The 16,797-nt window shown below is 31.5% G+C and overlaps 2 protein-coding genes and 1 long non-coding RNA gene across 5 annotated transcripts in view; 2 read left to right on the top strand and 1 right to left on the bottom strand.

Moving 5' to 3' along the window:
* LOC129796248 (ras-related protein Rap-2a) overlaps window positions 1-7,443 on the top strand; it is a 62,956-nt gene extending 55,513 nt beyond the window's left edge. Inside the window, exons 3-5 of one of the 2 annotated variants that reach the window (XR_008751189.1) lie at window positions 2,811-2,928; window positions 4,903-5,114; window positions 5,201-7,443. Coding sequence is in view for 1 of the 2 variants with exons in the window: in XM_055838035.1 (XP_055694010.1) it covers window positions 2,811-2,928; window positions 4,903-5,060 (276 nt within the window). In the remaining variant the exon portion in view is untranslated. Of the gene's footprint in view, window positions 1-2,810; window positions 2,929-4,902 lie in introns of both variants that reach the window. The other variant, XM_055838035.1, reaches the window with a different exon arrangement.
* A 1,660-nt stretch (window positions 7,444-9,103) lies between these two features.
* The window catches only part of LOC129796035 (copper-transporting ATPase 1), a 46,958-nt gene continuing 39,264 nt past the window's right edge, over window positions 9,104-16,797 (bottom strand). Inside the window, 2 exon segments of the mRNA XM_055837693.1 lie at window positions 9,104-9,447; window positions 15,717-15,875. Coding sequence (XP_055693668.1) covers window positions 9,312-9,447; window positions 15,717-15,875 — 295 coding nt within the window. The 3' untranslated portion in view covers window positions 9,104-9,311.
* On the top strand, window positions 11,234-11,907 carry LOC129796284 (uncharacterized). 2 transcript variants are annotated; one of them, XR_008751201.1, is made up of 4 exons: window positions 11,234-11,303; window positions 11,363-11,430; window positions 11,493-11,559; window positions 11,618-11,907. It is a non-coding gene; the product is annotated as an uncharacterized LOC129796284 (long non-coding RNA). The 2 variants fall into 2 exon arrangements; XR_008751200.1 differs by having other exon boundaries at window positions 11,493-11,907.

Here is a 16,797-nt window from a genome sequence, read left to right as displayed (position 1 = left end):
TCCACCATAAAGCAACTAAAACTACTTACATACTGCACATAATTTTCTCATAAAATCTATATAGTTTAGAGGTGGTTTTGGAAACTCTCAATGGCAAATACCAAAAAGCAATTAGGAATTTTGCATTAAGTTTAGTTTTGGGGGAGTTGCATTGTTACATTTTAATTAAATTTACTAACAAACTCAATTTAAAGCATCACTTGGGTTGTAAATCATAAAATATTAATGAAAGAAAAACATCAATAAATATATTATGTATGTAGGTATGTACGATGTACATAATAATGATTGCATATAAATTAACCAATTGGCAAAACAATTTAGAATTGTTAAAATTTGTTGCAAAAATAGAAAGACAAAAAAAAAGAGTTTGTTCAAATTTTTGAGAAAGAGGTTGCGCATGATTTTGGGGTCAATAACGTACAATAAATTCACCCAAAACATCCAGAAAAAAATGGAATTGTTTGGCTTCCCCACATAAATCTGTCAGAAAAGCCAAAAAGGAATTAATTGCAGAGGAGAACTTTTACATTCACCTATTTGTTCTTTCTCTATTCGATGACAAATGGAGCCCAACACAGTGGAATTTCTTTTTAATTTTGTGGACACACAATAACGTATAAAAAGAGTTTTTTTTTTCTCTCTCTCTACTCTTTTCCTTCCACGTGAGAAAACACAAAATAACCTTCACTGGGAGAGTTAATAATTTTCCTGACTTGATTTTAGAAGAAAAAAAAACCCATAAAATGTTGGGTGCTGTAAACAAGAAACATGTGCTAAAAAGCAATTTTAGAGAGAGAGAGAGGAGGAGGGGAGAGAATTATTATTTAAAGCAGCATTGCTGGCTGAGTTGTTACATAAAGGCATACATAAACAGCAGGAGAATTATTGAGTTTATATTTTAAAATGTATAAAAGATGGCGCCACATACCCTAGGGGGGATTTGATTAGTCCCCAATTGGGACTAAAAGATCAGGGATCAAGACAGAGACAGAAGGCATATTTTATTCATCATAAATTTTCTTCTAGAAAAACATTTTTAAAAAAAAAGTGTCTCGAATATACTGAAGTAATAAGAATTTTGTTTCGCTGAACACGAGAAACCAAGCAATGTTCCGCAGAACCGGAATAATCGAATAGTAGATTTATAGGCACAATTCTGCTAGAGCTTTCGGCACAAATCTTTGCCTTCCTCAGTGAATCTTGTGTAGGAATTTTCTACAATAATGGGCCTTATTCAGCGACCAAGAAACCCTTGAAATCTTTAAATTTTGTACTGAAATTTCAAGATTTCAAGCGAATTTCAAGGGTTTCTTGGTCGATGAATTAGGCCCAATATCTGAATATTTCACATTTCGAGGAATTATTTTGAAAAAATTAATCATTTCAAGGTAATTTCGAAAATTTAATTTTCACGGAACTTTTTGCTAATTATGTGTTTTCTGTTTAATTTAGTTGATTTCCTGTAATTTCGGATTTTTACGTTTTAGAAATAAATTCGGAATTTTGATTCTATACGAAACAATTTTTTTTTATTTTTATATTTCGCCAAACTTATTGCATAATTCAGAACTTTTTTTAAATATATTTTTGTGTTCTGCGGAACATTTAAAATTTTCATTGAAGAATTTCCAGTTTTGCTAAACCTTTTTGCTTAATTTCGCATAATTTGTGGCACAATAGTTTCGACTTTTATTACGTTTCATTTTTTTTGAACTTTTTTTTGGGAATGTTAATTTTTTGTTAAACCTTTTTTCTTATATTAGCGTTTTTTTTTAGCTTTTTTGGATTTTTCATATTTCAAGAAACTTTTTCTATGCAAACAGGTCTATTTAGCAGAATATTATCGATTTCTTAAGTTTCATAAAACAATTTTCGGAATTTACATTTTCGGAGAATTTTTTCCCTAATTTCTTATGTTCTACAAGGGTAAATTCGGAATTTTCGCAGAACTAGTTTCAGAATTTTTTCTTTCATCGAATAATTTTCGGAATTTTTATTTTAAACGGAACTCTTTTTTACCTTTGCGTTTCTGCGAAATTAATTCAGTATTTTTCTTCGGAATAAAACGAATAGTATTCTTAAAATATTCAATAAAAACTAAGAAAATTCGCTTATTCATCTTCAATTCTCAACATTTTTTTACCATTTTAGCATAGAAATAATATTTCATCCCAATTGCCCCAATTTCCCTTGACCTATCTCTATAAATTAAATATCAGGGAAATTCTTGTAAAATGAAGAATGTTCAAGACTCCACATTCAAAGGAGAATTTAATGTGATTTCTTCTCCACCCACAAAAGCCGTATAAATGAGCTTGAATTGCCAATGACAGTGAATTTTCTTTTTTTTTCCCACCCTCATTGTTTATTTTCTTTTCCGCCACTTGGTCCCCTGTGAGGGGGTTTGTAGCTAGCTCTATGACGCCAAGGGTGCGTGTGAGAAGCGCCAAGAAAGTCGCCAAAGAGTCTCACAGAGAGGGTGAGAAAATAAAGTGAGGGGTGTGGAGAATATTTCCATGGAATTATTGGCAAATTGGAAACAAATATTTAGTGGAAATTTATATCATTATTAGCTCTCTCTGTCCGCCTCATTGTGGGGATGTTCTTTGGGAAAATTGCCTGAAACTTGAGCATAAAATATAAAGTTGTGATTTCATAGGATTCACGTTTAATGATAATTTATGTACAATGATTCTCTTGTTGCTCCCAAACACACACATAAATTCAATAAAGATATATTTAACCACCTTCTTGTGGGGGAGGAAATATGAATAAATTGATTTATATTATTTATTTTCTCTTTGCAGGATATATCAAATATGAAAAATGTTATTAGTCGTGTTAAGGGAAGTCAACCGGCTCCTATTCTCCTAGTCGCCAATAAACTAGATTTAGAATGCCAAAGAGAAGTCTCCACACAGGAAGGTAAGTTCAATTTTTCTTTCTATTATGAAGAAATATTTCCCACATCCGCAGAGAAGTTTGAAAGGAAAAGAAAAAAAGGCAAGAAAAGTGGAAAACCTGGAAAAGCTCGTCAAGATTTACGAGCTTTCCCCCCGTCTCCTGCTCTTCTTTCTACCCCGAGTAAAATGTTAAGAGAAAACATATTGAATTTTGGCTGAAAGTCAAAACTTGCAATTATTCTTCAAATTCGCAAAATTCTTTTTTGTCTCGGAAAATATTTCTCATAGGAATCATTTTGGGGTTTAAAAAGATAAAATAAAGCTTCTTGTCATGAATATAAAAATGGGAAATTTTCTCTTGCAAAAATGAAGACTTTTCTTACAATCTGCGAAGCTTTTAGTAGAAGGAAATTCATTCTTTAATTGAATTCATTATTGCATCCCATAATAGATTCATAAAGATTGATGGATTTTTCTTCAGGAAATTGATGCACAATCCTCCATAATTCCTGCGGTGCAATCAAGAATAAATTGAAAAATTTATTGAATAAAAAATCTCTTGGATTTTCTTTTACATTATTGGATTAAAGAAAAATATCAGCATGCAATCTGTGTTTATTTTCGCATATTTATTTTTTAATGGAGATAAAAATATTTCAAAATATTCGAATTTTTTTTCTGTATTAAATTATAATTAATTCTTTTAATCAAACCAAAAAGTTTGTAGTTTTTTGACCTCTGGATTAATTATCAAAAGGAGTTTATTCATCGGTATGTGAAAAACTTTCTCATTCACAAACCATTTGGGAAACGATTAACCTTGTAGAGAATCAAGAACAAATAAGAAATCGCTAAGGAACCTCTTCATTTTCCACTAGGATAAGAGAAAAATGGAAAATAATTACCAAAAAAATCTACAAATATGAGCGGCCATTGCCGAATTTGTTCTTTTAAATCTTTTAAGGCATTCTATCTGTTACAAAAACTCTTTGCTGTTCTCATTTATGCAATCTGGGGAGAATTTCTTGAGATTTTCTTTGTGTTTTGGAATCCACTAGCTGCTCAAAAAGTGATATTTGAAACAAAAGCTTTACCGAAAGCTTTTATAAAAAAAAACCGCATATACGTCGTTTTTCTCACTCGCACCTTGTCAATTTGTGTAGCGCTGTCACTGTCATAGAAGAAACATGATTGCCTTGTTTCATCAACACGATGAAAACGCATTTTTCTAAGGTTAGGCTATGGGTAGTGCCTAAATTTTAACATTTGAGGCCACAAAAATACTTTGTGAAAACCTCCAAAGTCGATGCTGAGTTTTTCTTTTTCATCACAACCTTCTACACATAATCCAATCAATCCCGGAACTCAATGTTACGCAATTGAGGTTATGTTATCTTTCCAGACCTTGCGTCGCCATCCAGCGACAAAAACTTATACAGCATATAACGCGCCTAATGGAAATTTATCTCGCATTTGAATACGAGTTTGAATGCTCTACCCACAGCGCCCCAGGCCTAATTTAACATTTGGAGGACCAAAAATTTTAACCTCAAACTTTGACTGTAATTTTCTCTCAAATATGAAAAACTTTCTTCCAATTTTTCTTACAAAGAACTTTGAATTTCTAATTTAAAAAAGTCGAATTGGCAAAGATTTGTCAGTTTTGTTATCAAAGTGTTAAAAAAAAAAACAAAATATAAAAATGGCGGCGCAATATTTTGCATTTTTTAATGCAAATTTCTGTTGAATTTTTGTAGCTAATCTTATTTGGAAAGTGGGTAGTTTCTTTAGAGATTTCTTATTCTTTTTTTGATTCTCTACAAGATAAAATGAGTCAAAGTTATTTTGTGAAGGGGAAGTTTTTTAGTAGGCCGATGAATAAACTCCTTCATTTAATTTTTAGAGAATCACGTTTAAATGAAAACTTCCAAAAGAATTCTTTTTGTGAGTTATTTTTATTGATTCTTTAATTGAAATTTGTTTAAAATTTAAACAGGAAACACCCTCGCAGAACTGTGGGATTGCCCTTTTGTTGAGGCATCCGCCAAAGATCGCATTAATGTGAATGAGGTGTTCGCCACGATAGTGCGTGAGATGAATTCGACGTCGGAGAAGCGCCAAAAGAAGTCCTACTGCTGCTGTACACTTTTATAGAAGGAGAGCCCCATTCAGCTCTGCAATTTTTCCATTCTAACCAACTTATTTTAGGTAAGAAAAAATCAAAACATTTTCTTACCAAAAAACCCTTTTCATGATTTATTTTTCGTTTTTTTTTTCTTCAAACATCTCCTCAGAGCTTTCTTGATCATTCTCAACTGTGCGTGTTGGAATGTCCTCGCGCAACGCGTAAAGGTCATTCAATTTGGACGCGACGGCATTTTCTTGTGTATAAAAAAATCTTCTTTAAAGTAACTATTTTTTTTAGTATAATTTTTCTTACTGTGTATAACTAATTTTGTTGTGTTTTTACTGTGAAGATAAAACAAAAATGATGAGAAACAAGGATCTTTTGGGGACTCAAAACACACACACACACACTTTTCCGTGTGAAAAATGTATTTTTGGGATCAAAAAAATAATCACGAAAGTGTGAGAAGAATTAAGAGAGAGAAAAAATGTCGATAATAATTTTTTTATATAAGTTAAAAAATGATAAATCTTGTAGATTTTTTTTTTGCGCGGGAGATTTTCTCAAGAAAAACAACTTCTATGTGTCCATCGAAGGTAAAATGAAAGAAAATGGAGAAAAAAATGAAATGAAAAATAAATATCAAATAAATAAATTTAATGAAAAAAAAATGGATGAAACATATTTGTATTGACGAAGTGAAGAAATTTAGTGTTAAAAATAACCGTAAGACAAATTAAAAAAAGAAAATGAAAACTGATTAAAATATATATTAAATCAGTGGGAGAGAAAAAAAGTAGCTGTTAGTGGAAAGAAAGAATATTTTTGCACAATACTTTCGAAAAGAAAATTAAAAAAAAAAAACATTCAGCGTTTTTACCGAAGATAAAATATAAAAATTAAAAAAAAAATAGAAAATCCTTCTCTCACCTTTGAGAGAAAAAAATATTTTACTGTAAAGAACTTTTCTTCCATGCCCTGGGAATGTTCTAAATACAAGAACACAAAGACATGGACAGGATGAAATGCAAAAAGAAAAAAATAGTAATCATGTGTTTTTTGTAATAATCAAAGTATTAAGAAAATGGAAAAAAATAAAATCATTTTACTGGAAATTTGTGATTTTTGTGCGATAATTTGGGATGGAGAAATTTTTCCAAGGAAATATCTATGGAAAATAGCCCAACTTCCACAGGAAAATGTCGGAACTTTTTCCACAATTCCCTTCCAAAAATTTTCTTCTTTCACCATTGATTTATTTTACAAAGAAATGCTCGCACAAAAATCCCTAAAAAAAAAATGAAAGAACCAGATGTGTATGCAAGGGGAAAATAACTGATAGATTTTTCCTCGTGTTTTCTTTCACGTGGAAATATTCGGAATTTTCATGGGAGAAATCATAAAGTTTGACGCTGCTTGGATATTTTTAGCATTTTTAATATTTTAGCCTCTTATTCAATTTTTTTAAACTATGAAAATATTCAGGAATATCTAAAAGCAAATCTTTAGAAATACATAGGTATTCCGAATATTTAAAAATGTTTTCATATCTTTTCAGATATAATGTAAGAAAACATTTAGAAAATTCATAATTAATTTTCAAAAAATATATTAACAAATATTTCTGATAGATTTTAAAATATTAAAAAATATTGAGAATATTCAGAGATTCGGTGTCTTTAATTCTGCCAGCTATTTGCCCCTTGTGTACACACAAAATATATAAAAGAATTGATGATGAAAAAATAATGCTATTCTATATAATTATTAACTTTTACCAATAAAAACTAAAAAAAAACATGCAAATGAGAATGAAAAATATTTACTTAAATGTATTACAGGTTATTTGAGATGGAACAAAGCAAAAAAAAATGAAAAATAAAAAAATGATGGAAAAATATCTCAACGTCAATTGAAAATTAGACGTGAAAATGGAAAAGAATCATATCTTTTGGGAGGAAGACAAAGAGCGAGAGCGGTGTGTGAGAGAGAACGAGTAATTTGTCTATAAGAAAGATTTTAATTGTGCGAGAAGGAAAATTTTTACCTAAAGTGAGGAAAAAACTTGCGAATGTGTGAAAAGCTTGAAAGAAAAAAAAATTCCTCATGCTGATCAACTCACTGCAAATGCAAAGAGTTTACTTCCACCAAGCTCAAAATTTTTCTTTTGGGTGGGGGTGGCAATGAGAAGGGTGGTGAGCAGTGAGTGCAGCATTGGGAAATTGCTATTTTCAAAATAAATGAAGATGAAGAAAAAATATTTAAATGAAAAAAATGCTTACGAGGCGAAAACAGGTTCTTTTCTTTTTGAAGAGGAAAATGAAGGAAGAAATCCAAAAGAATGTAAACGACAGAAAACGACCCCACAATTTTATGCTGTAAGGAAAGGAATAAAATTTAATATGAAAATTGCGTCTTTTGCCTGTTTTTCTTCCATCCCTTGCTCCATCCTCTACAGAGAGACTTTTGCAATGTTTTGACGTTAAAAAGAAATCTTGAGAAATCAGGAAAAGGCGTTCTCTGTGTTCAAAAAGAATTTATCAGCGGGATACCTTTGATGAACATCATTGAGCTGTTTAACAGGGACGGTGTTTTAAAATAAGGGAAAATATACCTACATACATGTACAAAAAAGAATTTAAATTGTGCTAAAATTGATTTAAAGAATGATTTAGGAATCTTCTTCTTCTTTTTAATTAATTTAGTGTGGACCGTTCGTCATTCTGACATCTAACATTTGACATTTGTAACGTTTTACCTTGTTTGATACTTGACGTTTCTTAGTGATCTTGTCTAAACGTTTTGCATTTGTCTTCTAATGTTGACGTTTATTCAAAAGTTTCAAGCTTTTTTGACAGTTTTTTTTGACGCTTTACGTTTATTGAACCATTTAAAGAAAAAAAACTTATATAGGTAATTCATTTTATTTTTACTGTTCGACGTTTCTTTTCTAACATTTGACGTTACTTTATTTTTAAAACATTTTTATGTTCTGTTTCTTACGTCTAACGTTCACTTCTTTACATTTGACGTTTATTTTTTTAAGTTTGACATTTATTGTGATGTTTGACGTTTTCTTTATGTTACAAACATTAGAAAAATTGTCAAACTTAAAAAAAAAGTAACGTCAAACGTTAGAAAGAGAACGTTAAACGAACCAAGTTTTAAAAGAATGAAAATAAATTAATTAAAAAATTTCCATTCAAAATTAAATCTAAATTAAAATTTTGAAGGAAAACCTAAACTGCCTTAAGTTTTGCTGCTACCCAAACCCCCTGCTGGCTACGCCACTGTGAAAGACAATTTTTGTTGCGGAGGAAATTCATATTCTAGTGGGAAAGAGGTGAGTATTCTTCATAAAAAAAAATCAGTCAATTGTATCAGTATTTGTTGTAAAGAAATCCTTTTTTTTTGAAGATTTAAACAATATAAAACAAATGAAAAGTTTTCTTTGTTAAAAATTTTGTCAAAATAGTTAGTAAATTTTTAATCAAAGCACATTTTTGCATTACTTAGCATCCTTTCAGTTGAATCCATGTGAAGAATGTTTGGGCTGAGGAGCTGAAGGGTGAAAAATTTCCTATAGGTAAATGATCTGTACACCTTTGCGCTAATGACCTTTACATTACCTTGTTGGAAAATTTGTTAGTTTGAGCTTTTCCTAAGCTTTAGAGTAACTTTTATTAGCGCCCACCCTTTCCTACATATTACTTTGCAATTTTTTACACGAAAATTTCCCAAAAAATCGAATATTTCGTACGTTTTTAGGAAAAAACGTTTTTTGGGGGGTTAAAAAGGTCCCAAATGTATTAATTTTCATTCGATTTCCATACAAAAAATATTCAACCAGCCCCCTCACTTAGTTTCCCTTTCATGGCTGTTTACGTGATAAAGTTCCCCCCATGCGAGAGTACACCTTTCAATCGTAAATTCCCAAATAAATAGCATAAAATTCCCTTTTTCCACGCCAGACATCGTTAATCCACCCCCCTCGAGGCAAACACAAAAAAAGAACGAGGAAGAGTCGAACAGCAGCAACCCCCCAGCAACAAAATAAAAGACTTTAACGTTCAAAGCTCAATGAGATGTTTTTTTTTATTCTTACTGATGTACAAAGATAAAAATAAAAAAAGAGAGTAAAATGATTAGAAAAACATCCTAAGTACTGTCTTTCGGCAAAAGAAGGCTCCTCTGGAAGTCCATCCTGGGTCATCCCTCGATGTTCCACATTTACATTGTTTTTTTTTTTATCACAAATAATTCCTCATTTTCTGCTCTCACAATTTCTGCATTTCCGTACAATCACGGTAGGATTTGGATTTGGACTTACCCGAACGCACCACTTCGATGCGCATCTTATCGTCCTCCGCCAGAAGTCGGGGCTCAGAAGAGCTTTTACCCCGACCGAAAATTCTTCAAATTTATCGCGAATACAGAGAATAAAAAAATATCAAAGTTAGAAAATCTTTTTTTTAGTGGAAGCTTTTCATTGAAAAGCTTCTTTTTGTGATCACCGTGCGTGCAAGAAAAAATCTCGTGATGGCATGCAAAAGACAGTTGTTGTGAAGAAAGTTTAGCCTAAAAGCTTCGTGCCAAAAAGGAAAAAAAGATAGTAAAATGCGAGCTAAAAGAAGAAAATTGTCTAAGCAGAATTACTTTGAAACGTGCAGAGTGCAATGAAAAGGAGTTTAGTCACTTTTAATCTTAGAATTGAGTTAATATTTTCCCCTCTTAATTGTGTTTTAGTTAAAATTGACAAATTTAGTTCAATATTTAAATTAATTTAAATATTAATTAATTTAATTTAATTTGTCCCATATTGTTCCGTATTTTAACTACCTCAATTAAATTCAATTTATTTGAATAAATTGCCTCCGTATTTTTTTTTTTTTCGAAAGAAAAATTGAATTCTTCACTGAAAAAAAAGTAAATAAATTCTTCTAACAAAATCATGTTTCTGATAAGAATTAGAGACACATGAGAGACACAATCAAATGGCTCAATTGTAGCTCAATTGTGCGTGATGGCATTATCTTGAAAGTCTTGAAGAATTGTTGCACCCCTTTGAATGTTCCGATGTCAAATTGAGTTTCCCAATTTGACGTGAGAAATTGATAAGAAACAATTTGAAATCTTTCCCTGATAGCTTTTTCTTTTTTTAATTTAATTTGTCAAAAGAAAAATTGATAAGGAAATGAATTTTGAAGAGAAAAAAAAATAGCAGGTGATTAACCCTTTGAGGCCCATTGAGATATTATTGATCAGTAGGGGAGACCGGGGTAAAAATAGTCATTTTGGAATTTTCAAATGCCAATTTCTCCGAAGTTATTAATCGGAAAAATCGGAAAAAATTAGGGTGCAAAGCCTTACCAACCTATAATTTTTGACAGTAATTTGGAGGTTATCCGATCAGTACTTTAGGAGTTAAAAATGAAAATAGATTTTTGGTCCATTTCCCAAACTTTTGCGTATTGAGAAAAACGCGTTTTCCGAAGTTTTCCTTCAGCAATTTTCCAATCTGATAATTTTTCTCACTACCTGGGTTAGTGCAGAAAACGTTGCCAAGGTGTATTTTTCATTAACTTTTAATGATTTTTCTGTACAATTATTTGAATCAAAACATACCCCTTGGGGTAGATCTAGTCATTCCATGTAAATCATACGGGAGTTCGAAATTTTCGACATATTTTCTATCCATTTGTTGCAAAATGACGTGATTGAGAAAATCGCAAAATTCTCTGTTTTAGTGCGTATAAAAGTGAAATTCCTTGTCGCGGATCAAAAGGTGAGAAGTTTAGCTATCAACTACTATCAATCTCTCAGGTGGAAAATCATTGGAAATGTCGGAAAATTCGACCGACTTTATTTAGCCAACTGGTGACTATATTTACCCGCCGCGTTTAAAAAAAGTCAGAAGCGGAAGCGTTTAGGAAAAGCTCGAAAACTCATATTTCCCGTGGAGATAGAGAAAAATGGTCTGAGACAAAGTTGTAGGGCAGGAAATTTCCTATAAGAATGACCTATCGAGGAAATTTTCTTGCCCTTGGGGAATCCTGCAGATAAGGATTTATGCAAATTGACTATTTTTACCCCGGTCTCCCCTATTGTTGAAAATTAGTTTTAGTCGTTTGAGTTTAAATATTTGAATTTGTAATAAGTAGCGCATACTTCAGGCAGGTTAGATTTATGATGGAAGGACTTTAGTGAAGAAAGTAGAAGTTGTCGCGTGCTCTCCATTTATTTGTGAAATTTACCGATTAATATTGAATGTAAGTAGAGAAAACTATTAAGAAAATGATCAGTAGAGTAAGATGATTCTGTATTACAGGGAAAATTAGGCGAAGAAGAAGTAAACGCCCAGAAAAGTTGATGAAGAGAGACACGGACAATAGTGAGGTTAGAATCAAAAGAAATGGAATGAAGAAATGCTAGAATATTAATTTATAATTTGCTTTCAGGGGAATTAGAAGATTTATTGAGAAGAGAAAGGCAGGCAAGCCCAATTTAGGAGAAATATTATCTCGAGTAAGTGATTGAATAGGAGATTTGAATTAGTGAGAATTAAGATAATGTTTTGTTTCAGACCAAAATTATTTGCTACGGCTTGACTGCCTGGAGTTGCGCATTACCACCAAAAATTTATGAATAAAATTCTTGTTCAGAATTGAACAAGTATACTTTTTTAAAAATTCGGGGGAGTGAAAACACGGGAGCCGAAATTATTGAAATTCATCGCTTTTTTATTTATGCAACGTTTCGGAGACTTTCTTCTCCTTTCTCAGGCATTAATAATTTGGGAGTCTTTCGGTTGATTTCTTGGTCACTCTGCATCCACTGGACAACACATACGGTTCTCATCACCAAGAAATTCACTGAAAGACTCCCAAATTATTAATGCCTGAGGAAAGAGAAAAAAGTCTCCGAAACGTCGCATAAATAAAAAGCGAGGAATTTCATCTCCCGTGTTTTCACTTCCCCGCATTGCAAAGTGACTGATTTTCCCATATTTTACAGATTTCCTTTGAAAGTTGGTTTAAATGTCGATTTTATCAAAAATCTTCTCTTTTCTTGACTTAAAACTTAATTTTTATCGCAAGATTTTGGTAGATTGAAACTTTCGAAAAATCAAAAACTTTAAAATATCCCATTTCAAGGAAATTTATTTAAATTTTTTTGGAAAAAACCTTTTTTTTTATCAATAACAGAATTAAGAAAACCAACAATTTGGCAAAGTCTTTCAAAAAAAAATTTTTTTTTAAATAAAATTGAAATAAATAGTCTCGAAACTCTTAAATTGCAAGAAAATAAAATAATTTTGGCAGAATCAATCCTTCTTAATTTTTTTCTGACGTATAAATGAATAAGAAGAAGAATTAGTGTTTCAAAGAAGCTCCCTGATTGGCTGATAAATTCAGTCAAAGCATTTTCATTGGCTACCATTTTCCAACGAGGTGGAGCCACAGTGTAAGATTAATTTACAAAAAAAATGGAACAGAAGTTAATCTGCAAGAAAATCACTCTTGTGCAATATATTAGGCCCTCTTACATATTTCCATCACGATGGATAAAGTTTCTCTCCCAATGGACTCTTTCTACCACCACAAACTCCCACGAGATATTCAATGAATTTCAATACTAATTGAATTTTCACTTGGGTGCAAAATTTATCCCCACAACTATTTAATCTCCACACCTCCCCATCCCCCACCTATCTTGCCATATCTTCTTGTCCTTCTTGTGCATTACCAGCCAATATGTGCCCCAAGTCTTGGTCTTTTCGTGGTCATTTTGAGGGGCTTTTTCTTCCTCCGCTCCTGTGTGCTTTTACTGAAGACCTGGAGCATGTATGCGGGAAGTGGGTGGGATGTGTGTGTGTGGAGAATGTGTGCAGCCACACAGAATAATTTGATTCTGTCGCAGAGTTTATCCGCACCGTAATCTCCGTTTATTCGGTGTGGTGAGAATTTGAAAATGTGTGACGGGCAGACGTAAAAGAAGGAACCAACACAAATTGTCATGCGAAAGTGTTTTAGGAGACACCACCCCCAACAGACAACAATAAACTCAATGCGGGAAGGATTGAGAAGCTTCTGTTTTACTTTTTTTCTCCCTCTGTGTGTATTCAAAACTCTTCCATAGATGCGGACAAGCGTGTCCTTTTCCCCACCCCCCAAAATCATCCACCCATTTGTTTGTCCTACGTCACACAGACCTCATTCTCACAGCGCATTGGAGGATGGGGAAAGCAAGTGAATTAAACTTTGGTCTATAAATTCCCTATATGTGTGTAAGAGGGCCTAAAAATAGAATTGTTTGTGGACGAAAAAAAAAAGATTCGAAGGAGAAAAAAAATAGAAAAAAATCGTGTTCGATTAACCCAAAGAGGACAAAGAAAAGTCTCGAAAAGTAGGGCGGCATTTTATTTCACAATTCACGCGCTCAATTGATGGCCCTTGACGTATTAGTGATGGATTTTGTAAAAGGTCAGACAAGGGTTTTTTAAAAGAAAAAAATATTGGCATATAACACAATTGAGCTTTGAGGAGTAAAAAAAAAGAAAAAGCTCATTGTTTTTCCTTCAAAAACATTCATGATTTGCCTGAATTTTTAATATAAGTAAGAAAAGAGTTGAAATTTTATTTATTAATAAAAATTTCTTAGTCCAGCTGGGTAAGCTTTTTCTACAAAAAATAACGATTTGTTACAACTTTGCGTAAATAACAATTTGTGAATAATGAATAAAAAATATATTACACAAATTGAATTAACAGAATTTTTCCTAATAAAATCAAATATTGGACAAACTTTGATCAATATTTGAAACCAAATCAAACGTGGAAAAAACTGATGAATATTTGAGATATAATCAAATATTGAACAAACTTTGATCAATATTTGAGATTGAACTAAATAATGAAGAAACTTTGATCAATATTTTAAATTAAATCAAACGTGGAACAAACTTTGATCAATTATTTTTATAAAATCAAATATTGGACAAACTTTGATCAATATTTTAAATTGAATCAAATAATGAACAAACTTTGATCAATATTTGAAATTGAATCAAACGTGGAACAAACTTTGATCAATATTTTCACTAAAATCAAATAATGAAGAAACTCTGATCAATATTCTTAATAAAATCAAATATTTAACAAACTTTGATCAATATTTTAAATTGAATCAAATAATGAACAAACTTGGATCAATATTTGAGATTGAACTAAATAATGAAGAAACTTTGATCAATATTTTAAATTAAATCAAACGTGGAACAAACTTTGATCAATTATTTTTATAAAATCAAATATTGGACAAACTTTGATCAATATTTTAAATTGAATCAAATAATGAACAAACTTTGATCAATATTTGAAATTGAATCAAACGTGGAACAAACTTTGATCAATATTTTCACTAAAATCAAATAATGAAGAAACTCTAATCAATATTCTTAATAAAATCAAATATTTAACAAACTTTGATCAATATTTTAAATTGAATCAAATAATGAACAAACTTGGATCAATATTTTAAATCAAATCAAATAATGAACAAACTTTAATTATTATTTTTTAAAGAATCTAAAGGGTGTCATTCAATAAATTTTGAGATTATTTACTGATTTTTTATCCTAAAGAAACCTTTAAAAATTCATTTGAAAAAGATTTAAATAATGTGATCATTTTTTATCTTGAAGAAAATGATGATTGAGCAATATTTGCTCAATTTTTGCGCAATAAATCATCATTTTTTTTATTCAGTCTTATGTTTTACTGCTGAATGATTAATGGATGAATTTTTAATGATTCTCACGAGCCAAAAATAGATCAAAATGAACCCCATTTAATAAAATTTGATTGCTCTAAATGGTTCTAAATTTTAGCCATTTTTGTGCTCAATATTTCCGGTAAAATGTGTTCTGTTTTGACTATTAATTGATCTCGTATAAAACGTCCCGATGATATTTTTTCTCTCAAATGTTTTGAGGCAAATCTGAGCCAAATAAATTAAATCATTAAAGAAAGGTCTAATTTTTTCTAAACTTTAGCACAATATTTGATCAAATATCAATGAATTTTGGTTCAATGATTGAATGAGTTCAAAAAAAATGTGAGAATATTAAATTTTCTTGATATTTTTTCGAAAATTTTTATTTTAATTACTTACACGTAGTACTGATAAAAAAATCCTCGTGTAAATTGAACTTTTTTAACTTTTACATCTCACCTCTTACTTTTCTTTTAATTAAACACAATATAATACCCTAATAAAATACACATATACTGCTCATTAATCCAAGTTTTTACGTCTGGATTTCCCTCTAATCACAGTCAAGATTTTATTAATATTTTTTTTTCTAGTGTAAAGTGGAGGAATGGTGAGAAAATATTTTTCTTATAATAGAGAAAAAATCCAGAACCAGAAATATTTTAAATTTTCTTTAAAAAAATATAAGGTGAAAAGAAACGAAGAAAAATCCATGCAGCATGCAAAAGGAATTCTCTATCGTGAGCTTGGTGTTCTAAGGAAGCTGCAAATGAGAATTAAAAGCAGAGAAAAAAAAGAAAAGAAGTTAGTGGTGGAGGCGTGTTGCATGCAGGGGGTGCTATGCAGCGTGCTCAAGTGCAGAGAAGGTAAAAGAAAGAAGTTAAAATAAAGCCACATTGACGTGTTACCTGGACAAAGTGGAGCTATTTGATCTACCAAAATCTGGTCGTGGAATATCCTCGAGACCACGATGGACAGACACAGCGTCCGGATCAAGATGCCCTCCTGAGTCCACCAATTGGAGGTATTCTGGCGTCTGCAGGGATGCCAGTGAGGGTTTTTTGTACCTAAAAAAAGAAGAGCGAAGAGCCCGAAAATTCCCCTCAATCCGTTAATTTAAAAAGATTCAAAATTAAGGGGGGTCTCTTGGGAAAATTGTTAGAATTTACTCATTTTTTTAATGTTGTAATTTTCGGGGTTTTTCTTAAACCTGGTTTTCCAATGTTGGTTACATTTGTAGCCTAATTATTGAAGTGTAAGAAAATCACATTTCGCCATCTTAGGTGCGACGCCATCTTGTGATTTTCCGAGTTTTCCACGGAACTGCCCTAAAACACAAAGGTAGGTTTTTCTCAGGATCTACTGGATGGATTTTGATGGGGTAAAAAGCAAATGAAAGAAGAAATACCAATGCAGATTTTGCACGGAAAAAAAAAGTTGTACGGTACAGAAATTGACATATATCCAAGCCAGAAATTCTTATATGTCTCTGCCACGCATAATTTGTACTCGAGCCACTTATAGTTCCAGTCTCGGCTACAAAAGAATTTTAACTGCCTCACAAATTTTGTCATTTTTTTCCCAATACACACATAAACATGGTCATTTTCATAAGTCACCGAGAAAACTGTGAGATTTTCCGACAAATCATGAGATGTTATTGTAAATGGGTCCACAGGAAAATTGCACTTCTTCAGAGAAAGTCAACAACACCATCACATAACCTAATTTTTGAATGTTTTGATTTTTCTCTAAAATTTCTGAGCTAGAAATTTCAAATGCCTGGGAGAGACATAATTCATTTCTACCCTGGACATTATTATATTCTAACGCCAAATAGCTGGGAGACATATTTTTTGTGTCTACCTTGGCTATTCATTTTTTTCCGTGTGATGTAGCGGAATTTTGAATTTCCATTCTGGGGCTAAGAAAAGTGGAAAAATGTGATTTTTTTCAGATATTTTTGACGTTTTTTCACTTTTCTCAGCC

Source organism: Lutzomyia longipalpis, chromosome 4 (genome assembly GCF_024334085.1).
Source record: "Lutzomyia longipalpis isolate SR_M1_2022 chromosome 4, ASM2433408v1".
NCBI lineage: Eukaryota > Metazoa > Arthropoda > Insecta > Diptera > Psychodidae > Lutzomyia > Lutzomyia longipalpis.
This window is presented reverse-complemented; position numbering and strand designations above follow the sequence as displayed.